We start from the raw sequence: 27,616 nt of genomic DNA, 5'->3' as shown, positions 1-27,616 counted from the left end.
CTTGGGGCCCGACACTTTCAAAGGGCTCAGTGGGCACTCAACTGCCTCTCCCAGGAATGCAAACAACTTGGACTGAAGATATCAATGACCAATCCCATAACAATGAGTCTAAGGATGTGGATACACAACAGCTTCCTTTTACTCTTTAAGATGATGTACTCACCTGGGTGCCTATCTGTCAATACTTGGACGTCTGGATCAACTTTAGGCTCTCCTTTGCTTTGGAAGTCAGGCACCTCTGTGAAGTCACAATGGTGAGACTAAATCTCCTCAGAGCCATGATGAGGTGGTGGGTACCAGCCACAAGGTCCTCCGGACATATTATATTCAATTGGTATGTTCAATAGTGGACTATGTTGCTGTGGCTTTCATCTCTGGCTTTTGGGCCCTGCTGTGAAAATACTATGTCTTACTGCACTGCACCCAAGCAGTGTGGGCATTAAATGGGTTTTCATTACTATTATGTATCAAGATAAGAGGGAAACAAGGGTGGTGGACAGAAATGGAACGGGTGGGAGCGAGTGTGTACCTTGACATGGCTATCTTCGTTATAAGGGGGAGAGAGTCCTTTTGATATATAGACAAGTGTAATAAGTATGTGTAATTTGACTTGCCCTCATACAGGGAGATAACCTTTGGGTTATTAGGCTGGATAGAATGAGAAATGAGGTGAGGGGGAGTGTGTTGGTGGAAAGGGAGTTGGGAGATAGGGTTGATAATATTGGGATGGTTTGGACACATGGAAAGAATGAGAAAAGATTAGTAAAAGAAGTGTGGAAGGCAAAGGTGGATGGAGTGAACATGAGGGAGCAACAAAGGATGATATGGATGGATGGGGTAAAAGGGACATTGGAAAAGGTGATGTCTGTTGAGGAAGGAAGGGAGAAGACAGATGATATGGGTGAGTGGAGAATGGTTGTGTATGGATGATGTTGTGATAGGTGGGGGTTAGGGAGTATGTGTGAATGATATTCTGATGCAACCCAAAGGGATTTCTCTCAGTCTTCTCTTTTTCTGCATGAGGGGACGGAGATGGGGTGGTCCCCAATTAAATGAAGAGGTCTTGCTGTGGGTGTGCTGTGTATTGCTGCATTGCTTCTGACCCAGGGCAGTGGGCATGATGCAGGGATGATCTGTTATCCAGGAGGAGCCAAGGAAAGAGGGAGGGAGGGAGGGGTGGTGAATGGGAGTGGAGTATGTAGGGATGAAATGGGTGGGAGTGGATTTATACCTTTGACTTTGGCCACCTCCCTTGTAAGGGAGGGAGAAAAAAAAAAAAAAAAAAAAAAAAAAAAAATGTATATGTATTCTGAATTCTACATGGGATGGGACAAGAAAAAACTGAATATCACAAATCACTTTATTCAACAGGATTACCAGCTGTATCAATAGTGTAAAAACTGTCATCAGCTTCTTTATCCTTTGTCTTCTTTTTCTTCTTTTTTTGTTGAACAGGTTCTGAAAATGGTCAGCGAGAAGAAATTCTATAAACTGAAAATGCAGATGCAAATGAAATCTGGAGCATAATTTAAGTCAATGGACACAATACAAAAACTTTAATATAGTATAAATTTCATATTTTCCCGAGCCAAAAGTAATTTGATTTCCAAACTTACTTAGTGTTATGCCTTTGCTTTCTTTTTTAGGAATGTCCTCTGGAATGTCCCCTTTGGAGCTACAGAGAAGTGCAGAAGGCAGAGGTGGATGGAGTGAAAAGTAGGGGATGACCAAGGATGAGATGGATAGACAGGTAAAAGAGGTGTTGAGAAAGAGGGGAATGTCTGTTGAGGAAGGATGGGAGAAGACAGGAGATAGGGGTAAGTGGAGGATAGTTATATATGAATGATTCCGTGATGAATGGAAGGTAGTGGGTGGGGGGGTGGGGGATGAGGGGATTTGGGAGTAGTTATGTATGAATGATATTTTGATGCAGCCTGAAGGGATTTCTCCTCATCTTTTTTTCTGCATGAGGGGATGGAGAGTAGGGTGGTCATCGATTAAATGAAGTAGCCTTGCTATGAATGTACTATGTCTTGCTGCATTGCTTCTGACCCAGGGCAATGGGGGAGATGCAGGGATAACCCTTCATCCAGGAGGGGCCAAGAAAAGAGGGAGGGAGGGGTGGGGAATAGGAGTGATGTGGGTGGGGATGAAATGGGTGGGAGTGGAAATATGCTTTTGATTTTGGCTACCTTCCTTGTAAGGGGGAAAAAGCCCTTGGTATATGTATGTATATGTACATGTATGTATGTGCTAAGTGTTACCCCAACCTAACTTCCATCCTAATGTACAACTACAAAGAACAATTTTGAGACAACTTTAAGATTCACAACATCTCTGCACACTTAAAAAATGTGAATAGCTTTACCTTCACTAGAATGCTGATCCTGAAGTAAACTTTCCAGTAGTTTCCGTTTCTTTTCTGTTTGAGTTTGAAGCTGTTGCCAATCTGACTTATCACCCCTTTTAAACAGTTTTACCTAAAAAAAAAAAATTGTCATCACATTCTCAAAATTCTTAATCATGATCCTTAGAATACATGTCCACTACTGTTCACCAATTTATAAATTTATGACAAAATATATGGAATAAGACAAAGAAATTACACTTTAGTAAATCAATGACATCAATTTAAATATACATTACATACTAGTACAAGCCACAACATAATCACCTGGAATTTTTTATATATTATCTTGCCAAACTGGGTATCCTGGAGCCTCGTTTCATCCTTCATTAGTTGTGTGCAAATACTGGTTTTATGCTTCATGCTGGCATGTTTCCATAGTGCCTCCAAACTGCGTGAGCCATGTTTGGAACATGCTAGGGCTGTGCTGTGCTCCTGTGCCAACAGAATAAGAACATAAGAACATAAGAAATAAAGGAGACTGCAAAAGACCATAAGGCCTACACTAGGCAGCTCCGTATCCATCACCACCTGTCATCCCCATCCATAAAGTTGTCTAATCGTTTTTTAAAACAACTGATAGTAATAATAATGATAAATGGTTTATTGAAAACATGGCATCCGGAGGCTGAAAATACACATCTTATGGTAAGAGGGCTTAATATAGATGGTACATAATAAATGATCACCTATACATAGTATCTCTTTATGAAATAATCAATCCACTGGCCCAGGTCTCTTTTGCAGGAAACCCAAGGTAACTGAGACTGCCATCAGATTGGCCCATAAGTCACTCATGAAAAAAATAATATGTTGTTGTCTAGGTATGGCTAGTGGAGGGTAGAGAAGATGAGGCTGGATGACTGCATTACAGATAACTGTCCTGGATGTAACACTTCACCCCATATTGTACAACACATTATATACAACCATTCTCCACTCATCCGTACTTCTTGCCTCCTCCCTTCCTTGCTCAACAGACATTCCCTTCTTGTTCAACACCCCTTTCACCCCATCCCTCCGTCTTATCCTTGGTTGTCCCTGCAAGTTCACTCCCTCCACCTCTGCCTTCCACACCTCTTTTACTAATTTTTCTTCACTCATTCTTCCCATGTGTCCAAACCATCCCAATACTCTTTCATCAGCCCTATCTGCCATCTCTTTTTCCACCCCAGCTCTCCTCCTCATTTCTCACTCTATCCAACCTTGTAACTCCTGCTATATTTATCATAATTTCATCTCAAACACATTTAAATGTTTCCTCTCTACCTCATAAAGTGGTTTTCTATATCTGCATTTGAATTGTCTATCTATATACCAAGGGTCCCTCTTATAAGGGAGGTAGTCAAGTCAAAGGCACACACCCACTCCCATCCACTAATCTTGTTTCCCTCTTATCTTAGCTCCTTATGGATGAAAAGTTATCCCTGTCTCCTGCCCAGATTGTAAGATAACAACAACAGTATGCACCAAAGTTATCCCCAACAGAACACACGCACACAGAAACTTAAATCATACCCATAGAATATCACATGAAAATGAAAAGAACACAGTTACATTCAAGAACCCTCAACACTGTTCACCCATCTCATTACATCATACAAACACAACCAACTCAATGAGAGAGAGAGAGAGAGAGAGAGAGATTCACATATACCAAAAGGAACTTTTTCTTTTGTTATATGGGGATAGCAAGCCAAGGGATGCACTTTCTTCGCTCATTCTTTCCATATGCCCAAATTATCCCAGTATTCTTTCATTAACCCTATCTGCCAGCTCTCTCTACTTCACCTCCTCATTTCTCAATCATCTTACCTGCAGTTTAAACAATAGTTTTTCTCGTTTCTTCTCTCCTACAAAAGTGCTTTCAAGGAAAGCATCAATGATGTGCGAGCCTCGAGGATCCATTGCCACTGCAGCTAATTCAGCGTCCTTCATGGCCAAAATACTGCTTACGATCTGAAGTATATAAGGGACATTATTAGTACATAAAGAAGTCACACTGGAAATTGAAAGAATAGCTCATGATCTTAAGCAACTCAAGCAAGAAAAGAAGGCAATCACACATTTTTTTCCTTTAAAGAGGAAAAGAGAGAGTGAGAGAGAGATATAAGAAGTTTTTGGCAAAAATGTCTTATTTTTTTGGATCTGAAGAAGGCTTCTGACAGGATTGACAGCAAAGCATTAAGAGAAGTGTTGAAGATATATGGGATACAGGAAGGGTAATTAAGGGCAGTAACATTTTTTTTACACAAGTAACAGCTTGCAGGGAAGTGGGTGTGGAAAGGGAGCTGGTAGATAAGGCAGATGAAAGAACATTGGGATGATCTGGGTACATGCAGAAGACCTACAGCCTTCTGGTAACTGGCAACAGCCTCTGGACAGAACTATAAATCATTCAGGGGAAATATATTATGCTGTTGTGTAAGGATTGTTTGTGTGGGGCATTGTAGTACGAGGTGTTCTGTGTCCTTTGGTGGTTGCATTTGGGGCCGTCTGAATCTGTGGCCAGTCCAATTCTGTGTTAGTGCTGTTTTAATTATTGATGGTGTTCTGAGCAAATGTGTGCCAGTGTAGTTCTAACAAGTGTGGTATATATATTTTTTTTCATGTGGGGCTTATATATGGGGGTTGATGTTGTAGTTAGACTGGTGGTTTGAGATGTATAATAATGTCATAATTGACATACGAACAGAGATTGTCCAAACTGGAACTAACAACCCTGGAACAAAGAAGAGAAAGAGGAGATTTACTGGCCATTTACAGAATCATGAAAGTATGGAAGTCTCTGATAGAGAAGATTTATTAAAGTGGGACAGAAGAAAAACAAGAGGACATGAAAATAAACTTAAAAAGAATAGTTACAGAAGAGATCTGAAAAAGAATAGCTTTCTACACAGAGTGATAGATTTCTGGAACAAACTGAATGAGGAAATAGTGAGTGCAAAAACTACACAAGAATTTAAGATCAAATTAGATGTTGAAAGATACAAAGACGGGTCACTATGAGCATAGCTCCCTTCCCATATAATACAACAAGGTACAACTGGGTAAATAAACATACCTTAATAGGTTTGTTGAAATTAAGGTACTCTTGTACCATCAAAGCACCATGTAAGGATATAGATGGCATCGTGCCTTTGGCTTTGTGGTCCTGGTACGCACTGTAGGGGATCAGGTAGAGCATCAATGGGACTAGAAAATCCTGATGGCTCTCTGGCTGCCAACACTCAAGGAGCTTCATTAAGGCCTGCAGACATAACAAGAAATTTATCAACTTTGAACCTTCTCAATATACAAACCACCACATACAATCATAATGAACTTTTTTTGGGGGGGGGGGGGGAATTAATGGTTATAGGTCCTGATTCTCCCAAATGATTACTTATGTAACTTAACATTTTTATTGTTTTCAATATTATCTTTGGAAGCTTGCTGGTTCATGCTGGCTAGGCGGGTTAGGGTATCATTACTCGCGGCAAAGGTCGAGGAGATGGCGGTTCGAATCCTGCCACTAGCAAAGTTGAACTAAGGACAAGGTTCATTAAATTCCACACTACAAAGTCCTTTGTGAGGGGCACTGTCCTACCCTTCTGATGGAGTGAGTTTTGTGACGTTAAACCATCTCATATTAATTCTTAATATCCTAAAAAAAAAAAAAAAAAAAAAAAAAAAGTATATTCAGATATATTATGACACTCAAGTTAATGAATTACATTAAAATATTTTGCAAACAATGAAAATTGCATTAATCATGCAGGAAATGGGATATAACTTAAGTGTAAAATTCATCTATATACCAAGGGATTTTTTCCCCCCTTACAAGGGAGGTAGCAGAGTCAAAAGGCACATACCCACTCTCACCCACCCCCTTCTCCGTCCCCTCATACAAAAAACAAGAAGACGGGGAGAAAACCCTTTGGGCTGCGCCAAAACATTCACACATAACCAATCCTTAAACTCCCCATCCCCCATCCACTCCCTTCCATGCATTACAGTATCATCCATACACAATCATTCTCCATTTACTCTTATCTTCTGTCCTCTCTCTTCCTTCCTCAACAAACATTCTCTTCTTGTTCAATCCCTCTTTTATCCCCATCCATCCATCTCATCCGTGGTTGCCCCTTCCTGTTCACTCCCTCCACCTCTGCCTTCCATACTTCCTTCTCTTTCTTCACTCATTCCTTCCATGTGTCCAAACCATCCCAATACTCTTTCATCAACCCCATCTCTCAATTCCTTTTCCACCCCTGCTCTCCTTCTCACCTTCTTTCTAACTCTATCTAGCAAAGCAACCCCTACCCTACCTCTCAGATGTTTCATCTAAAATACATTTAAACTCTTCATCCCTTATGTTCCATGTTTCTGCCCCATACAGTGCTGTTGGCACACTCATCCCTTCATACAATCTCCTCTTAGTATCCATTCCCAAATGTATATTTCTCATTACACTTTTTAATCCACCAAGGCATTTACTTGCTTCTCTCAATTAACCTTCTACCTCCACCTCCACTCCTCCCCATATACCCACAAATATCGATAGCTGGAATACACTACCAGCAAAATGGTGTTCACCCGCAACTGTACAGTTTCCAAAAGGTTACGCAACACCAACTGAACAAATTACAATAAACACAAAGAGAGAGAGAGTACAATGAGAATAAAGTTTGACCTGGGAAAAAAAAAACACTACTTAAAACCTATCTCAGCCTCCAAAACACTACAGTAAATATGGAGAGGTGGGGTTGCAGATTATGTGAAGCAGCCTTGCTGTGGATGTACTGTGTCTTGCTGTGTTGCTTCTGACCAAGGACAGTGGGCGGCATACAGGGATGACCCATCATCCACGAGGAACTAAGATGAGAAGGAAGAAAGGGTGGTGGACTGGAGTGGAATGGGCGGGAGTGGGTACTTGGCTACCTCCCTTGTATAGGGGAAAAAGCCTTTGGTATATAGATAAATTGACATTTCCTCCTGTGGGCTGGTCCTCAGTCCTTGGACCAGGCCCAGGATTTTGATTAACTTCTTCCATACTATGACACCTCTGTTGGCGTCATGAGGTGTGAGTAGGATATGAGGATGTCAGCATTGACATCTTGATTATATTTATTTTGTAGTTATAGATGAGTGACCCCCAAATTCTGTGAACTGGTTTGACCATGTTTTCAGTGTTTATTATTACTCAGAATGAAAGACAATGAGTAATACAGCAGTGATTCTATATTTCATAATGCGAGTAGTGTGAAGCATAGTACATTAGGCATCCAATTGTGCACACGAGAATTTGACTTGTATTGAAGAGGTTAAAAGATGTATAAATCTGGTGTGTATTGCTGGCTTTCTGGACATCACTTAATTCTTATAAAGGAAACCTACATACATATACCAAAGGCTTTCCCCCCCTTACACGGGGGGTAGCCAAAAAGAAAAAGCCATAGAAATCACTCCCATTTCACTTCCCATATATTCCACTCCCCTCCGCCCTCCCTCCTTTCTTGGCACCTCCTGGATGATGGGTCATCCCTGTATCCTGTCCACTGCCAGGGTAAAAACTAATAATTAAGCAAATAATTATCCTTACTTGTCCAAGTTGGGCCTGGTGTGAGGCAAGTCTTCTGCACGCCTGGGTTAAAGCCAACAGCACTCCTGTGTGTCCTGACGACAAAGTAGTGCCCAAACACTCACAAACCTCAGTATATAACACCTCAAACTGTCCAGAGAAAAGAATGAAAGGTGATAGCAATTCATTCTATAATAACAACTATAATTCTTTCTGTGTCACACAGATGCCAAATAATTTAACCTAATAAACAGAAAAGGAAAACATTACATAAACATTAATGTACTGCATGGATATTTTAGTATGCTGTTAGCACGAACCAGTACTTTTATCTTTAGCGACAAAATTACTCCAACGAACTGGAGTCATAGATGTAGTAAGGGAGCGACTGTCACTAGTAGAAGAATGACAAGATAGTAGAAATTAAAAAGGACAAGCCAGGGCAGTTGGCAGATGCAGGGATGACCTGTCATCCATGAGGAGCCGAGATGGTGGGGGGGTGGAAAGGGTGGTGGAGGGGAGTGGAATATGTGGAGGTAGATATGTGCCTCTGACTTAGCTACCTCCCTTGTAAATGGGAAAAGCTCTTGGTATATAAACAGACAGAAAAAGGATTAGTGTTCTTTTTTGAGTGGGGATTTGTTTCTAACTGTAAAAGAATGCTGTTGGACTCTGGTCCATGGGGATATTACAAAAGTCCCTAAAATAGTGAATACATAAAACTTATGCAATTAATACCCCATATAAGGTTAATGTACAAGAAACTCAAATTACTATCCAAGAACCAAAATACATAACTTACTACAGCTCGATGGATGATGTATATGGATGATGTTGTGATTGCATGAGGAGGAATGGGCGGGGGGGTGGGGTAGTATGTGTGAGTAAATTTTGACGCAGCCCGAAGGGATTTCTCCCCGTCCTCTCCTTATATGCAAGGGGGGACGGAGAGGGGGGGGTCGCCGATTAAATGAAGCGGCCTTGCTGTGGATGTGCTGTGTCTTGCGACACTGCTTCTGACCCAGGGCGGTGGGCAGGGTGCAGGGATGACCCGTCATCCAGGAGGTGCTCAGATGAGAGGGAGGGTGGGAGGGGTGTGGAGTGTATTTAGGGATGAAATGGGTGGGAGTGTTTTTATGCCTTTCCCTTTTTGGCTACCTCCCTTGGAAGGGGGAAAAAGCCTTGGTATATGTATGTATGTACTACAGCTCGACTAAGCATTAATAATAACCTTGGACTCTCCCACAGACCTCTCTATGAAGAAAATTTGGAGTGTTGTCTATGTTGTACTGATGCGAGACTGTTTCTACATTACTGCCTAAAAGTGGTGGGGAGAGGGGAGCAGTTGCAAGTTGTCGGTTATGAAAGAAAGTGTAAGAAATATAGTCGAGGATGTCAGGGAGAGATTGGGTCCAGTTTGGAGACTAAGGATCAGTCTCTCAAGGATGTACCTTCTGTTGAAAGTAATTGGGTTGATGGGGTTATGAAAATGGCCAGGTTCACTGTCCATCTTGCACGACCACCACAAGCAAGTACCCGTCATTTGTCTCAAAAGCTTTAATATATGTGTATGTACATACCTGTTCCTTATCCTTCCATCCCACAAGAAGCTTCTGAACAGCAAAGTTACACATACGGTTTTGAGACAGCTGGGCAATGTGCCCAGCAAAATAATCATTGAATATTTGCATTTGCTGCTTGCTGGATGCACATACGACCACAACCTGAAATTTAAAACCAACATTACAACAGAGAAAGAAAGAGAGAAAAAAAAGTAAAAAACATACACACACACATATGAGAGAGGCATAGGGGAAAACACATTCTATTTGTGTGTTTTCCCCTCTGCCTCTCTCACAACCTGTCAAGATGTCGTCACACACACACACACACATATATATAATGTTTACACACACACCGTAACATGCAGTCAATACTTTCAGGACTGTTTTGAGGTCTCTAAAAATCATTGCCATACATCATTCATCTGTTCAAGAGATCTCTACTCATAGAGGAAAGATGATACTTTTGTGCTCCAGCTTTCCCTCCTTTATGCTAGTCCCTTGAACCTGTCCTCTACAATCTCCATGACTCTACCTTTTCTGGATCACCCTGTGTGAAAGAGAGAGAAGAGTAGAGAGAGAGAGGGAGACAGAGAGAGAAATGCAGAACACATATTTGTGGCTGGGTCAGAGGAGGGTCTAAGGCAGTTAGCGATGGAGTTTGCAGGTGGATGCGAGAGAAATTTGAAAGTAGATGTGGGCAAAAGTAAGGTGATGTAATATAAAAAAAGGTGAGGGTTACAGTGAGCTGGAGGTGTCTTAAAGGAGCAAGGTTAGTGGAATTGGATAATTCTAAAAGCCTACTGGTCTTGCTACATTGCTTCCGACTCAGGGCAGTGGGCGAGATGCAGGGATGACCTGTCATCAAAGAGGAACCAAAAAAAGAGGGAGGGAAGAGTGGTGAATAGGAATGGAGTATGTGGGGAAGAAATGGGTGGGAGTGGATTTATGCCTTTGACTTTGGCTACCTCTCTTGTAAGGGGGAAAAAGCCATTGGTATATGTATGTACTGGTACATATAGCAGAAAATGGAAAAATATGGGTGGGTGAGGGAAACAAGCAAATACCTTGGGGAAAAAAAATCAGAGATGGGTGCCTGGGAATAGACACAAAGAGAAGATTTTTGGAAGTGGCGATTGTATTTATGACACCATCCAGGGAAGAAACTTTGGAATTCATGGGAGGCAGAAGGAAGAAAGGAGACTCACTGGCTGAGTGGGTTATGGTGTCGTTACTTGTGGTAAAGGACCGAGGGGATGGTGGCTTGAATCCTGCCACCGGTGAAGTTGAACCAAGGGCATGGTTCATTCAATTCCATGCTACAAAATCCTCTGTGAGGGGCACTGCCCTAGCCTTCCGACAGGGAGGAGTGTGTGACGTTAAACCATATCAGAAGGGAGAAATTCAAATGTGTTTGAGATGAAATGTTTGAGAAATATGATGGGGGTTACAAGGCGAGGTGGAGAGCAGAGGTGGAAAGGGAGCTGGCAGATGGGGTTGATCAAAGTATAATGGGATGATTTGGGCATAGGGAAAGAACGAGTGAGAAAGGACGACCAGAAAGAGTATGGAAGGCAGATGTGGATGGAGTGAATTTGTGGGGAAGACCAAGAATGGGATGGATGGATGGATGGATGGATGGATGGATGGGGTGAAAGGGGCCTCAGGTAAAAGGGGAATAGCTGTTGTGCAGGGAAGGTTATTATTGTACTTACTTGTACTATATATTAATGAACTGTGTAGTAGTAGTATCAAGAAGAGCAGGAAGAGTTGTGGATGTCTATGTTCTTAGGGGGGGAGAGTGGGTGAATACCAAATCATTTTTTTTGTGGAAAGTACGATGGAAGCTTGCTAGCTGAGCAGTGTGTTGTTACTTGCGGCAAAGGTCAAGGAGATGGGGGTTCAAATCCTGCCATCGGTGAAGTTCAACCAAGGGCAAGGGCATGGTTCATTAAATTCCACACTACAAAGCCCTCTGTGAGGGGCACCATTCTAGCCTCCTGATAGGGGGAATTTGTGACGTTAAACCATATCAAGATGAAAGTGGAGGATACATGGAGAAAGAGGAAAAGGTCTGAAGGTAAGGAGAAATCCCTTCGGGCTGTGTCAAATTATAACATAACCTTTTCTCTTGTAAAGCAGAACTATACAGGCAATCCTCCAGTCCTCCAGCACTCTACCCTGTTTAAACTAGAAGGAAATGGAGCAGGAGAACAAGAAGAAGCTGAGAGAAGTGTGAGAGGTGGTGAAAGGTAGAGTACAGGTAGGAGTGGAAGAGGAATGGGGGGTTTTCAAGGAGAGAGTGACAAGGTGTACAAAGATGGTATGTGGAACAAGGTGGGAAGGATATATAAGGAAGGCTAGTTAGTGGTGGGAACTACCTAGTGTAGGACTTATGGTCTCTTGCAGTCTCCTTCATTCTTATGATGAAGTGAAGAAGGTAGTGGAAGAGAAGAAGCAAGCATTCAGGGACAAGTTGCAAAGTGATGATGATTTGGTTTTATGGCGCAAACTCCCACCTATCGGGAGGCTAGGATGGTGACCCTTACAGAGGACTTTGTAGCATGGAATTTAATGAACTTAGTTTAACTCGCCCTGAGCAGGATTCAAATAGTCATCATCTTGACCTCCGCTGCAAGTAACAATGTCCTAACCCACTCAGCCAGCGAGCGAGCATCCAGTTGCAAAGTCGGACCAAAGAAACAAATGAGAGGTACAAAGAAAAAAGAAGAGAAGCAAAACAAACAACAAAGGAGGCAAAATGAAGGGCAGATATAAAATGGGGAGGAGTATGACAAGAAATTTTGAAAGTAATAATAAGAAGCTTTGGAAGGGAAATTAAGAGAGGAAAGGGAGGCAAGTCAAGTAGAGAAGAAAAGGTAAAAGACACAGATGGATAGACATTAACAAAAGAGGAGGTGGTATGGGGAAGATGGGCTGAGTATTTTGGGAGCTGTTAAATGTGGAGGAGGATAGGGAGGGATTGGTGGTACCAGTGGGAGACACTAAGAAAATAACAGTGATGGGCGAGGAGAATTGAAGCGAAACAAGAAAAGATGAGATCCAATTAGTTTTGAAAATGATGAGAACAGGTAAGGCACCTGTATTAGATGGGTGTCATGCCGAGTGTCTGAAGAAGGGAGGTACGGTAATAGTGGACTGGCTAGTGAGGTTGTTTAATATGTGTCTAAGGGAGGGTAGAGTGCTGGAGAACTGGAGGAGTGCTTGCATAGTTCTGCTTTACAAGGGAAAAGCTTATGTGTGAATGATAATTTGCTGCAGCCCGAAGGGATTTCTCCCTGTCTTCTCTATTTTCTGCATGAGGGGACATGGAGGGTTGCTGATTAAGTGAAGCAGCCTAGCTGTGGATGCACTGTGTCTTGCTGCATTACTTCTGACCTGGGGCAGTGGGTGGGATATGGGGATGACTCATCATCCATAAGGAGCTAAGATGAGTGGAAGGAAAGAGTGGTGGATGGGAGTGGAATAGGTAGTGGGCATATACCTTTTCACTTGGCCACCTCCCTTGTAATGTGGAAAAATCCCTTGGCATATAGTTAGACTTACTATGCTCACTTGTACATAAGTTATCTCCAGCACAGTAAATGTTAAAAGGCTACCATACCAACCTCAAGAAGCCTGACAGCTGCACTGTGCTCAAAGAGGGGATGTAGTTTGCTTGAAGTGTCAGAGCTGTCCCCAAGGGCCTGGAAACCATGAGTCATAATGTGATCCACCAGTTCCTCACACTGACTGTCACCTGATGTACTGAGGACCATTAATGCACACTGTAGGACTGCACTGCTGCAATCACCGCACACCATATCTGCAACATGTCAACGAGATTCATCTCTCTCACTGCTGAAGAGATGCCAAAGAGATGAATAAAATTGTTTGGCAGCACCTAAAGTGTCATCTGCTACGAAGAAAAGTTAATCAAGGTAGGTTGACCACCTCCCTACTGAAGAGTACTCGAGTATAGTGCTACCAAATACTGAAATGAGTGAAAGGATCTAAGCAAATGACTAATACAATGCATTCAATTCTGGAATCAACCAAGGGCATTCATTTTTCTTATATCCTAGCTCCTTGAAGACAAAGGGTCATCCCTGCCCCCTGGCTAGGTTAGAAACAATGCAGCAACACAGAGCACATCCACAGCAGGGCCTAAGAGCCAAAGCCATTTCACACTGACTGCTCCATTACATGGTTACCCTTCCTCATCCCCTCATGAGTAGAGAAGACAGGGAGAAATCCCTTTGCCTCATGTTAATTTATCATCTATTCATAACCATCTACTACTCATACTTATCTTTTGCATTCTCTCTTCCCTGCTCAGTACACATTCTACTGTCAACTCAATGCCCCATTCACCCTGTCCACCTTAAGTATCCCCCACACATACACACACACACACACATAAAAAAAAAAAAGTTTAATCTGCATGATGCAAAGTTTTTAGGTTTGTTTGGCTTCAAAATAGGGTTTATGGGAGTTCAAAGTTATAGCAGCCAATAAAGGATGGAGGCCCTAATCAACCTAAGGTTCAACAACAAATTACATAAATTACATGACAACACCTGAATAGAATTGCCACTGATGGCGTATGACAATGTTTGATTATATGACAACAGTTTAGAGACAAAATAAAAAATACTGAAATAAAATTTCCCCAATAAGCCCACACTGGGCTTTATTTATCTACAAACCTGCAAAATTTGGGATTTGACAAAATCGTCCAATGATGTCAGTTAGCAAGCCTTTTAGTTCTTTGGGCACTCTCAAAACTTGTGTTTCCACCTCTCGAATGCTGTGGCTAAGCTGTGCTCGATTGCTGCTTCTGATGCTGTCCTTGACCTCAACACCTGAGCAACACTCAAGGACTGACCGTACAATGTGAGAGGCATATGTATCATACATGAATTCATCAAGGTTGTTGAACACAAAGCGGACAAGCTGTAATGAAGAAATTCTAATCAAAAGCATGAATAACATATCAGGAAATTATAAGGAGAGAGAGGGAGGGAGGGAGGGAGGGAGGGGAGGGAGAGGGAGGGAGAGAGAGAGAGAGAGAGAGAGAGAGAGAGAGAGAGAGAGAGAGAGAGAGAGAGAGAGAGAGAGAAAATAAAAATAAAATAAAAAATAAAGTACCTCTTAAATACTGTAGTTTGCATTTACATGAATTAAGAGTATGTGAAGAGGACATCAGTGGTATCCAGTCTTTATTTTATAATAAAAAATGAAGCAGTACAAATTGATTATAATGAATTGCTATATGCCTTCCACCTCAGCTCTCCTCCTCTTTTCTCAGTATATCTAACCTCGTAACCCCTACCATACTTCTCAGACATTTCATCTAAAACACATTTAAACTTTTCCTCTCTGCCTCTCTTAAATTCCAGGCCTCTGCCCCATACTCTTTCTAGAGTGCATATATGGGGGTCCTACCAGTGTTATATTATAAAATTTGACCTAGTGGGATAGAGTAATGGGGTAGTACACAAGGGGAATGTGAGGGTGATGGGTAGGGGATTGATGGTCAATGAGAAAAGAGGGAGCTGAGCCAGATGTTGTTTGCAGACAAATGAATAAGTACTTTCCAGCATTGAAAGGGTTAAGAATGGTCATAATTGTAAGCTAGTCAGCAAAAGATAATTTGTTTCAAAAGCCTTACCTTGGATAGGAAAGTTTTCAGACTGGTTTTTTGCTCTTTGGTTACTGCCACTGCCTGCGGCTCTGGGTCCTCATTCCCCTTGCTCTCTTCAGTGACCTGATTTGTTGATTTTCCTTTCTGAAACATACCAATGTGATAGGTGAGTAAATGTATAAGGTTTTCCCCTAAGATGAAATAAATAATCAGGCATTATCTAGAACAAGATCTATAAGGAACATCACTTTAGTGAAAGGGTTATGATAATCTTAACTCAAAATTCCACATGAACAAAACCTGTAAGGAGCATCATTATAGCAAATTGATTACAGCCTAGTTATTACAATCTGTATCTCAGTCTCCTCGCCAGCTCTGGACCTCCCCAGGAGAGTGGACAGAATGCAGGGATGACCCGTCATCAAGGAGGTGCCAAGATAAGAGAGAAGGTAGAGGGTGGAGGGGAATGGAGTGTATTTAGGGATGGAATGGGTGGGAGTAGTTTTTATACTTTTTTTTGGGGGGGGGGGGAGCTACCTCCCTTGTAAGGGAGGTATATGTATGTATGTATGATTACAGCCAAATATTAAGTCTAAGAATACATCAATGAATCTAATACTGGACATAACTGTTGATACATTAGCAGTGGATACACTTAAAGAGTCCATTAAATTACTTGCAGCATGCTAACCTGCATACACCTGCAAATTATATATAAATTGGCAAAGGGATGGCTCTGGTGGGAGTGTCAAGTCTCACTCTACTAAATGATCAATGGCTTATATTTGGCTACTCTGCCTTTTGTCTGCCAGCTCTCCCATGCCTATTTACCATTAGAACTATATGGCACACTCACAAAAGGGTGATCTAAGAGAGCTGCTGAAAAAAACCTGCATTTCTTTTTCATTCATTATTCCCTTCATTACCACCCATCAACCCACACCTAAGAATGTGTCTCAACAAGCTGATTGACCAAGAAATGGCATGGATTCTTGCCCCACACAACTCTAACACAAATCAGTATTCTAAGAACTGCAACTGCAACCATCACACTAACACAAAAACATGGGAAGGTCCAGCACTGCAGACCCTGAATATCTACTGTTGATGATTACATCTAGGGTGATCTGAATCTATAACCCGGCCAATTATTGTGTTAGCATCTCTTTAATGCTGGGTGGTGGTCTGAACACAGTTGTAACAGTATGATTCTTGCCCGATGCGGAAATATGATGTAACACTGGGTTTGGGAGTTGTCTTGGAGTGCTTCTTTGTGATCTGGGTGTGTAAGTGTTTTTGTATGGACATGTTCAGAGATAATGGTGGGAAGCTGTTGTAGATGTGTAGAATGGGGTTAGAGTTATTTTTCCGTTGCATACAGTTGGCCACGTTTGTGTGATGTGGTAGGTAGGGCAGGCTGGATCAAGAGTTTGTGCACAGTACTGTGTACCTATAGTTTAGGATTAAACTGAGGGCTCCTAAATAGAATTGTGTACCTATAATTTTCATTCAATGTTTCATGGGAAGAACCTTGGTTTCTGGGTACAAGTGGTCAACAGGGGTAAGTGACAGATGGGCGAGGATACATGCCTTGGCTGGCTACAGGTCTTCCTTATAATGGGGAAGCAGCCCACTGGTATATAGATAAATACAGATACATAGACTTTACTAAACAAGAACATTAGTTAACACAAAAATAAGACGATTCCATCCACCTCTACATGATGCCTAACTCTCCTCACCCCATAAGGGCTTGAATCCTCAAGTGCTCTGTCATTACCCCAATGGAAAGCATCTACCCACAACAAAAATCATGTTATCCTTGGTGATGCATAGAACACATCAATCTTCATCCCAAATGTATGCAATGCTAACAATATAACATATCTTCAATAAGAAACCTCTGGGACGGCTGGGTCCAACTACTTGGTGACTACACGAGCCCAATAAAGTATATCAAAATTAGTCTAGGAATTCAGTGTATGTATGCATGTATGCAATTGTCAACAAAACTCACCTGAAGATGTCTGAGAGCCAGCACTGCTAATGTCTGGAGGACATGTGATGCAAAGGGGTCTACACTAAGTTCCCGCATGTCCTGCACAAGCACATCACAGAACTGTACAACTTCACCAACACCAGCAAGTGGCAAAGCATCATCTAGAATGCGTGACACTATCTGGTTACATGCAAGATTCTTTTCTTGTCCTTCTCTGTGCATCTCTCGAAACAAGTTCTTCAACAAAATTTCTGAAATATAGGGGTCATTGTAAAATGTATAAGTAGTAAGCCACAATATATCAATACAATTCCTCCTTACTTTTCTTTTCTTCATTAGGGCACTGAACATTTATGTAGAAGCCTGCATTTCAGACTATGGTTGGCAGAACTTGGCAGATTGAATCAGTAAATTATGAATTATATTTCCATTTCTCAAATTATTGAAGAAAAATATTTAGGTTGGCATTATTTTTTTTAATAAAGTCCAATGATTTAATGAGCTACAGGATGTCCACCACACAGAAATCTAGAAATATCTATTCATTTTTAGGGAAAAAAAAAAAATAAATAAATAAAAAATAAAAAAAAAAATAAATAAATAAATAAATAAATAAAATAATAATAAATAAATAAATAAATAAATAAAATGGTGGCATTTGTAACAATGACAAAAATAGGTCCTTTACACCAAAACTTAGTAGTAAAAAAAATTACGTTGGAAAAAATAATGGATATTCGACAATGCTTTGACTTAAAAGTTTATGACATTATAATGGGAAAAATATATAAAGACAAAGCTATTAAGTAAGAAATAATTACAATAAACATGATATGTAAAGCACTTGATATTACAAAAGAAGTGTATACCTAAACAACATACATATAACAAGGCTTTTTTCCCCTTACAAGGGAGGTAGCCAAAAAGGAAAAGGCATAAAATCATTCCCACCCATTCCATCCCTGAATACACTCCACACCCCACCACCCTTCCTCTTATCTTAGCACCTCCTGGATGACGGGTCATCCCTGCACCTTGTCCACTGCCTTGGGTCAGAAGCAGTGTTGCAAGACACAGCACATCCACAGCGAGGTCGCTTCATTAAATCGGCGACCTCCCCCTCTCCGTCCCCCCATGCATAAAAGGAGAAGACAGGGAGAAACCCCTTTGGGCTGCATCAAAATTTTGCTCACACATACTACCTCACCCCCCATCCCCCCACCCCACAATATCATCCATATACAACCATTCTCCATTCACCCCTGTCTTCTGTCCTCAATTTGGTAAACTAAGGTATATCAATGTAATATCTATTTTTGTTGGCAAAAATCAGTGACAAAAAACCTTGGTAAAAGGAATACACTATCAAATGGAGCTGCAACACAAGCTTTGAGAAGCCATGTTTGTGTCACCTGTCCAGTCCCATAAAACCATATTATTCCCTGATGACCTCTAGGGATGCTAAATCATAAATGCATACCCCATAGGATAGGAGTTTAATTTAGACTAAACTAGACTAATTTATTTGACTTCTGTTACTTCGTTTTCCACAACAAATAAAAACAAACATGGTCATGGCATCTTGAAGCTTGCTGACATCCAAGCTGTCGCTATTGTGAAGCTTTTAGCAACTTTATTTTGTTAATGATTTCTGCCAATAAAAACGTATGTTACACTGATGAGGTGTCTGAGAAGTATGGTGGGGGTTACTAGGCTGGATAGAGTGAGGAATGAGGAGGTGAGGAGGAGAACAGGGGTGAAAAAGGATTTGGGAGATAGGGTTGATGAAAGAATATTAGGATGGTTTGGACACATGGAAAGAATGAGTGAAGAAAGACTAGTAAAAGAGGTATGGAAGGCAGATGTAGAGGGAGTGAACATGAGGGGACGTCCTAGGATGAGGTGGATGGATGGGGTGAAGGGGGCTTTGGGGAAGAGGGGAATGTCTGCTGAGGAAGGAGGGGAGAGGACGGAAGACAGAGGTGAGTGGAGAATGGTTGTATATGGATGATGTTGTGACTGCATGAGGAGGAATGGGCGGGGGGGTGGGGGGTGGGGTAGTATGTGTGAGTAAATTTTGACGCAGCCCGAAGGGATTTCTCCCCGTCCTCGCCTTATATGCAAAGGGGGACGGAGAGGGGGGGTCGCCGATTAAATGAAGCGGCCTTGCTGTGGATGTACTGTGTCTTGCGACACTGCTTCTGACCCAGGGCGGTGGGCAGGGTGCAGGGATGACCCGTCATCCAGGAGGTGCTCAGATGAGAGGGAGGGTGGGAGGGGTGTAGAGTGTATTTAGGGATGAAATGGGTGGGAGTGTTTTTATGCCTTTCCCTTTTTGGCTACCTCCCTTGGAAGGGGGAAAAAGCCTTGGTATATGTATGTATGTACACTGATGTATTATGATTTACAATTATTACATCATTTAGGTATACATTTCCTTAAATTTCCCAAGCACTTTTTTCTATATCAGTAGCTATTATTACTTTCAATGTTAATATAATTTGTTTACATGGTGGGAGCGATTTCAGACTGAATTGGTAAAATCTTAGTTCTGCACACCTATGGCTATGCGATATAGCAATAGAAAATTAATTATTAATTTTAAAATTATAATATATCAATGTAATACACGATTTTCTTGGCAGAAATCAATAACAAAAAAGTTGCTAAAACCTATTTTCTAACTAATGAAGTTGTGGCGGTTGAATGATACACAATGTTTGTTTGACAAGTGCCCAAGTCGAAATAATGAAAGGATGAGAAATTATGTCTATTCTAACCTACCTAACCTATCCAATGTTTAGTAATTTGGTACCTTCAATTCTAAAGATCATCCGGGTCATCGTCATCACAGATGCTGACAGCCTGATTATAATTGTACCTCGGGCAATTAACAGATAATGGCAGAATCCTGTGTTCTCTCTTAAAGTCCAAGGAAGCCCTATTGTCTTTGTAACAGTGCTTATTAACATCACCTGGAGTTGGAGAACACCCGGTCCATAGCATGAAAGCTGTCAACTGATAGTGACTGGACTAGCATGGCGTCTATACCATATCCTAACGGCTTTGTTCGTTAGTAAATTTGCTTGTAGCAATTTTTTTTTTTTTCTGCCACGAAAATCTAATATTACATTCATGTATTATAATTTACAAAATATTTAATTTTCTAATGCTATATAGTATACCGCGTAGGTGTGCACAACTAAAATAATACCGACTGAAACCCTTAAATTACTAAGAGATAGGCATGCATTAATATTATTAGGTTAGGCCTAATCAAAAGTGAAGTGTTTCGGGTGCAGCACAGATGAATGAAGCCTGGCATCTACCAGAACAAGAATTAAATGAGCGACTCAAGTTAGTGAAAGGACGGTCACTATAGTGACTATACTGAGACATTCTATAGCCTATAAACCATACTTCACATTCTTGACCTTGTACAGCAAATCCATCAAAGTTCAACAAGATTATGTTACGGTTTTTCTTACTTGTCTATATTATAATATTGCCAGTTCTATTTATTTGCTCGTGTTTGAGGTGTACTTGTCAACTTACCTTTCTCCTCTTCATCTTTGATTTGTTTCATTTGTTCAAAAATTCGAATGTAGTAATTGTATTCTTCTTCTGATAGGCTTCTTCCTTTTCCATAACTACCTTGTTTTCCATAACGTCGAGCTTTGCTCAAGAAACTCTTCTTTTTCTTCTTCTTATTTCGCCAATTTTGCCCTCCTTCACTCGCCATGCTTCAATATTTCTCAATTCGTCCCGATCTTCCTCATGGAATATGTTGTATGTAAACAAACTGGTTGAAGTTCCAGGGAACAATTAGCCAATAGTGACGAACATGTATCTTTTCACGAACTGCAATACCTTTCTTAGAAAAATTAAATCTACCCTTTTGTGTTATTGTTTGTATTTCTATCAAAATAATGCCTTTACCACATAGTTTATTAATTGCATTGTATTACTATGATGCAAACATTGATGGACAACAAAATTCTAAACTTCAAATATTTTGGTTGTTTCGTATGTTTTTAGTATTTTTCTACTGTATGTGGAAAATATTGTAGTATTCTAGTAAAGGTGAATCCTTCGTTGGTACATCAATCATAGTCATTCGTTGTCCACTAATGAACAAATTATTTCCCCTACTTTCTTCTCTCGTTTGGAAACCCAGGAAGCATAATGTGCGGTCGCTGAGAGGGGAAATGGGGTTAGGATAAGGGTTAAGGATGGGATCAGGATTGAAGAGTCGCACGACCTCTGTCATGGCACTCCTACGATATTTTCTATTTCCTTTCTTCACCTATGTGCTCTCCTCCCACGACTCCCTTCTTTCGGCGTCCAGTTTGTAATACACTTGTTTTGTCTCCCAGTATTCTTCCTGGCTACTTCCCATGCCCAGTTCCTCTTTCACCCTTTGCCTCTACATTATCCTTCACTAATCTGCTCTTACCCAACTTGCCTTCTTCCTATCTTTCAGCTTTATTCTCAGCATTGATCTCTTTATTCCTATCTGTGTACTCCTTAAATTGTCACCATTACCTCCTGAACGTCCAAGTTTTATATCTGTAGATCCTAGCCGTACAGTAAGTAACTTGAAATTTTGGTTCTTAGTCCTCCTGAATAAATATTGTGTCATCACTCACTCTGGGGCTAGTCGCGACACGAAAAAAAAAAAAAATGATAAGGGCGTGCGCAGTTCGGAGGAATGACAGTTCAGGCAAGATAAGTAAACTCTTTGTTAAAACTAAATATTACTCTAACAAATCAACACATAGACATAGAATGATAACATATTACATATGGCAAAAATGCAGATATATTACCAATTGCTGAGATCATAAGATTCACGATGGTGGGCGACACTTCTTTGAGTCGTTCCAACTGTCAAAAGTGGGGACGAGTGGGCGGTTAAGGTGAACGATAACTTTTGGTAGAGGCATTTTCTGGTAGTGGTGGTTTGTGGTGAACGATACGCCTGGAAGGGGCAGATTCGTGCATTTTCTTCTAGTACGAGAAGCTTATGGTAGTCAAGAACAGATAATAATTGATGAGAACAGCGGAGTTGAGCCGCACGTAGTCAAACAGCAATCTGGATACTGTTCGATGAATTCAAATAACGAAAGTTGACACCACCTCGTTTTGAAGGCGGCCAATAATTATGGTCCAAAGGACTTGTTTAGTGGAGTTGTCGTAAATTGACGATTTGTAAATAATTCTACGCAGATTCAAATGGGCCTTGGGCTTCAGTTTCTTTCCTTCTCTTTCTTATGACTTCTCTAGACCTCTGACTTCTGCAGTCTCTGTTCTCTGTCTGAGTTTTCTACTATGCTTTGCTGAATTCTGAATTTCTAGGAAAGACCACCCGCTTGCGCGGAGTCGGTATTTATGGGAGAAGAATGTCTAAGAAAATGAAAAGATAGCAGTGTATGAAAGAGGGCTATTGCCACCGGGCAATTAAGCGAGCGTTCAGGGACTGGTGGTGGTCGTGGCTCGGGAGAAATGGACAGGGAACTCGAACGGCGGCGCCGACGCCGGGATTAAAATCACCAAAAGTTTAGAAAATGGTAGGAGGCGTAGTAGTAGAGAAAGATGGAAAAACGGAAAAATCTTTAGTGGGAGGTAAACTGAAATGAGAAGATGTAGTATAAGAGAAAGTTATAAAGGAAGCGAATTTTAGTCGAAGAAAAAGTAAGTGTAGATGTTTGTGCGTGTGTCGTGGCTATGTTCGTGAAAGGTGTGTGTGTGTGCATCTTACGGGAAGTGAGTAGAGTTCACTCCCAGCGTGTAGAAACGCGTTCCTGTTTAGCCCCAGGAACGCGTTTCTCCAGTTTGACCATTCGTCTCACTACTGTCCTCATACATCTGTTGTTAAAAATCTTTTATCAATCTTATTGTTCCTCTCTAAGGCCTCCTCCATTTTCTTCCATATCAATCATTTGCAGGGCATTTAGTAAAAATACTTTTCCAAATCTAGGTATAAACAGCATGTCATGATGTAGATGATGAGGTTTTTGGGATTGATGATAATGTGTTGCTGAGGTTATGTGATTTGTGAGATAAGCTGGTGTTGTATCAATTGTTGGTTAGTCCTCTACTGTACCTGTTTGAAATATTTTTTAATTTGCTCAAGAAAGGGATCACTGAGGTTATAGAGGCGTGGGGAAGCCTATATGGGGTGTAAGGAGAAAAGGGGAATTGTTACTATAGTGTATGTCTGGTACTACCAATTATTCACAGTTAGAGATCTGGTGTGCAAAGGGACAGGTCAATGCATGTATAGGTCATTGTTTGTATGTGAAAGGTTATATGTTGGTTGATGTTGTATAGTGATAGCGAGTGATTTGTTTTGATGGAGGATATTAGTTTACATTGTGGGGTTATGGTGTCTTGCATTGAAATATCCTAGAAGATATGGGGGAATTGATTATGGAAGTTTGAAAGTTTCTCTAAAGAAATGTTTTCTGATGGAATTGGGTAAGGGACATAGTTTTTGGACGATGCTGGTAAATTTTGGCTGTAATGGCTTGGAGAGGAGTCTGGGGTGAAAGTGCTCAAAGAATGTAAATTTGAAATCTGCAACCAGTTAATGGGAATATCTAATAAGTTGGTAGACACAGGATTTGTGCCAATTTTTTGGGGGCAGGCAAACATTCCTCCTTTCAAAAAGGGTGATAAATCATCTATGCATGAAGATAGGCCAATCAGTTTGATGTTGTTTATAGGTAAACTGCTAGAATCAGTAATGGTTAATAGAATCAGAGATCCCATTGAGAAAATCTGATTTCCGACTCACAGCATGTGTTCACCAGGGGTAAGTCATGTGTAACTAATCTTCTATCTTTTTACACTAATGTATACAAGGTGTCAGATAACAGTGATAGTTATTATATTATTTACCTTGACTTTTGCATAGCGTTTGACAGCGTGCCCCACCAGAGACTACTACATAAAGTCAAAACCTGTGACATAGGAGGAAAAGTGTTTGAATGGATTAGAGCATGGATCAGTAACAGAAAACAGCAGGTAACCATTAATGGAATAAAATCCAAATTAGGGAGTGTTACTAGTGGAGTTCCACAGGGCTCAGTTTTGGGTCCCTTAATGTTCATTATGTATATAAATGACTTGGATAATGGAATTATTAGTCATGTTAGTAGGTTGGTGGACAACACCAAAATTGGATGCCAAATCAGGTCAGATGCTGAGGTACTGCAGATCTTAATGAATTGTTCACACGGTGAACTGGAAAATGGACTTCAATATCTCAAGCTGCAGTGTGTTAAATGTAGCTTTCCACAACTCAGAAAGCAGATATTGCATAGATAACACCTTTTAGAGAAAACCGAGTGCAAGAGTGACTTGGGAGTGCTACCAAGTCCTGACTTTAAATCCGGAACACTGTATGTTAGAGCCAGGAGAAGAATGAACAGAGCATTTGGTTTCATTGCTAGGATAATTATGAATAAAATTGCTGAGATAATTATGAAACTCTATCTGGCATTAGACCCATCTTTGACTGTGGTACAGTTTTGGTCTCTGCCCTATGGAATGGATATAAATTCACAAGAATCAGTACAGAGGACAATGACCAAAATGATACATGGTCTCAGAAATTTACCTTAGAAGGACAGGTTTAGGCACCTTAATTTGTACTCACTGGAGAGACAGTGCAGGGTGATCTAATAGAGGTGTTAAAGTGGATCAAGGGTAATGCAGACAAGGTCATCATATTAAGATAAAAAGGACAGGACTCACAGTAATGTATTTGAATTGGACAAATTTAGATTTATGAGGGAAATATGCAAGAGTAGTGGCCAATGAATGGAATAGACTTGGTAACTGTGTAGCTAGTGCTGAAACTATTGGTTAAGAGGTTAGATAATTTTATGGATGGGGATGATAGGTGGTAATGGTTGTGGAACTGCCTAGTGTAGGCCTTAGGGTCTCTTGCACTCTCCTCATGTGATGAGGTGGAGTGCACTTCAAGGCCCTGAAACTTGCAGGGAAATTTCAACCCCCATGTGGAGTGAAATGGGTGGATCCTGAAGAGGGCTTCTCAGTTGTATAGGCAGTTGCTCAAATTAGTGCCCTTTTTCTCATTACAGAACAATAATGGGCCTGGACCATCACCCATGTGAGTTATGACCACAGGCTCTCCAAAACCACCTTATCCTGCACTCACCTTTATGCACCACTGCCAGAGGACTTCCAGGTGTTAAGTGTAAAAATGAAGTTATGGTTAAACATTGAGACAGATGTTTACTAGACTGAATATACCGTCAGTCTCCATCACTGTTTTGGAACTCCCTTATAGAGTATGTCCCAGGAAGCACCACTTAAGGTGGTGGGGTGGGACCATAGTTGGTCTTCTTTATGTTGATGTCCTGTCCCTGAATCTTATCTCAAAATCCTGCTGTCCTCTTATTAGTAGACAGGCGCGGATACAAGGGGGCCCCCCCCCCCAACGCCCAGAGTATGGTACACTCATCTCGAGTTTGATTCTCCTTGGATAAACACTTTTTAGTGCGAATTTATGATTTGAATTATATTTGTATATATATGATTTTACATACAATTATGAGCAAAACACACTTAGGTTTCTGGACCAATCTCCAAGCCAGCAGCATTATTCTTGGAGTTAAAATATCGGCACGTTTCAAGTACTGGTTATCACTTATCGGTTTGGGCCCCCAAATAACATTCCTGGATCCGTGCCTGTTAGTAGATACACAAGGTGAAGGGAGTTGCAGGACCTCAAAATAGGATTGATGAAAAGTACAGGACACCTGGGGAAAGTTAATCTTTGCTTCCTGGATATGGGTGCAAGAAAATACATTCACTAGAGTTGAGATTTATGAACATATTGGCCTGGGTCTTAAGACTGGAGTCAAATCCAAGTCAGTATGTTCTAAGCCTGCAGTGCAGTAACTCTTCACATGGGGGACAGGGCAGGGGTTAATTTTGGAAGTTGTGTAGAGCACTGTAACCAATTTGCATGATATTGAATGTACTGGTGTTCTGTTGAGTTCAATAAGTCATAATTATTTTGTTTCTGAAGTATGGGTAATTTCATTTAGCTCAAGAAATACCCCCATAGTGAGTGTATAAGAAATATCACCATAGTGAGTGTACAAACAAACTGGTTTAAATAAATGCTCTAAAGGTTAGTGCAGTTATTTTATTCACAAAATATTACATGACACATTGGGAAACACATGATGCACAAGTGGGGCTCTATTTATATTTGTTGTCTGTCACTGATAAGCACAACTCCTTTTACTAGAAACAGTTATGCCTGCTGGATGGCCTGTGGTGTACGAGAACATTTTGGATTCAAAATGTAGTGTAGGTTTTGCTGAATTACTGCTACTTCACTACAATCTTGTCCTCAAAATGCCATCTAATTTCACTAACTGTATGTTTACCAAACCATCCAATTGTTGCCTTCACTGGCTTATATACAAATAAGCCATTTAATATTTGAACCATATTCACATTAAAAATCAAGCTTTCTAAATGTGCTACATATCTCACACTAAACTTTTTAAAGGTCTACCTTTTCACTGTAGAAATATATTCTGCTGAGGAACAATACAAGTTCTGTGGCTAGTAGTGTCATGCCACGCTAAACATTAATCAACTAGGCACTGGTCCCAGTAGCAGACTCAATGTTATTTTGACCAAGGGATTCAGGTCCACTAACTCATCTTTTGGTCATAATTATCTGTGTCCACTTGCCTTGTCATTTTTTTTTTTATTATCAACGTATTTCCCTCTGATCTGTGGCTCACTGGCTCAACCCTTGGCTATATCTATGATGGAAAAGTATATTCAGCATAGCTGGGCTCCTGAATGCCCAGTGGCACCAAAATATGGTGTATTTTGGCCACTCAATATAGGTGTACTGGACTACTTGCTTTAGTTCACTTGACATGCCAGCACGACCACACCTGATTGGTCATTACTTTCTTTAGTCAGTTTCTAAAGTAGCACATCCTCTATGCTGATTTTGAAGAAAAGAAAAGAATAATATATATATATGTATATATATGTGTGTATATATATATATACACACACATACATATATATATGATAAAATTTTCAATGCCAATGTATACATCAAATTCAAATGTTTCCTTTATCCTGCCAAAGAACATTAAATAAGCCTCAAACATTAAGACCACAACACAGTGACTCGATTTACTTCATTCCATGTAAAATATTGCCAAGAATTATAAGACTTGATCCATTTGAAAAAAATGGCACAACAAATCTAGAAAATTTAATAAAACAAAAGAAAGAATGAAAAAAAAAAAAAAAAAAATAGAAATAATAATAATAATAATAATAAAAAATAAATAAATGCCACAGCACCCTAAAGGCTGTATATATGAACAGGTTTTCTCCTTATCCAAAAGCACATAGACTTCAA

General features: G+C 40.6%; 1 protein-coding gene and 1 long non-coding RNA gene across 2 annotated transcripts; one reads left to right on the top strand and one right to left on the bottom strand.

Moving 5' to 3' along the window:
* Positions 1-1,346: 1,346 nt before the first annotated feature.
* On the bottom strand, positions 1,347-21,010 carry LOC143038966 (nucleolar protein 9). Its single transcript, XM_076208804.1, has 12 exons — positions 20,734-21,010; positions 17,197-17,429; positions 15,207-15,323; positions 14,242-14,488; positions 13,162-13,358; positions 9,551-9,694; positions 7,992-8,120; positions 5,472-5,657; positions 4,223-4,366; positions 2,675-2,842; positions 2,369-2,480; positions 1,347-1,458 (listed from the first exon to the last, which is right to left on the bottom strand). Exons 1-12 carry the CDS (start codon positions 20,918-20,920, stop codon positions 1,361-1,363), a joined length of 1,962 nt encoding a protein of 653 aa, XP_076064919.1. The 5' UTR covers positions 20,921-21,010; the 3' UTR covers positions 1,347-1,360.
* A 381-nt stretch (positions 21,011-21,391) lies between these two features.
* On the top strand, positions 21,392-27,520 carry LOC143038968 (uncharacterized). Its single transcript, XR_012967622.1, has 2 exons — positions 21,392-21,767; positions 25,290-27,520. It is a non-coding gene; the product is annotated as an uncharacterized LOC143038968 (long non-coding RNA).
* Positions 27,521-27,616: the final 96 nt, after the last annotated feature.

This window comes from Oratosquilla oratoria, chromosome 25 (genome assembly GCF_046742065.1).
Source record: "Oratosquilla oratoria isolate Oo_2021 chromosome 25, ASM4674206v1, whole genome shotgun sequence".
In the NCBI taxonomy this organism is placed as follows: Eukaryota; Metazoa; Arthropoda; class Malacostraca; order Stomatopoda; family Squillidae; genus Oratosquilla; species Oratosquilla oratoria.
The sequence above is the reverse complement of the archived record's forward strand: the minus strand, read 5'-3'. Positions and strand labels throughout refer to the sequence as shown.

Excerpts from the sequence above, each read along its gene's own strand:
- LOC143038966 (XM_076208804.1), bottom strand. The coding sequence starts at position 20,920 with ATGGCGAGTGAAGGAGGGCAAAATTGGCGAAATAAGAAGAAGAAAAAG. Across the intron at positions 5,658-7,991 it reads ACCAGGCCCAACTTGGACAA|GCCTTAATGAAGCTCCTTGA; the intron begins GTAAGGATAATT and ends TTATGTCTGCAG. Across the intron at positions 2,843-4,222 it reads AACTATTGTTTAAACTGCAG|GAGCACAGCACAGCCCTAGC; the intron begins GTAAGATGATTG and ends CTGTTGGCACAG.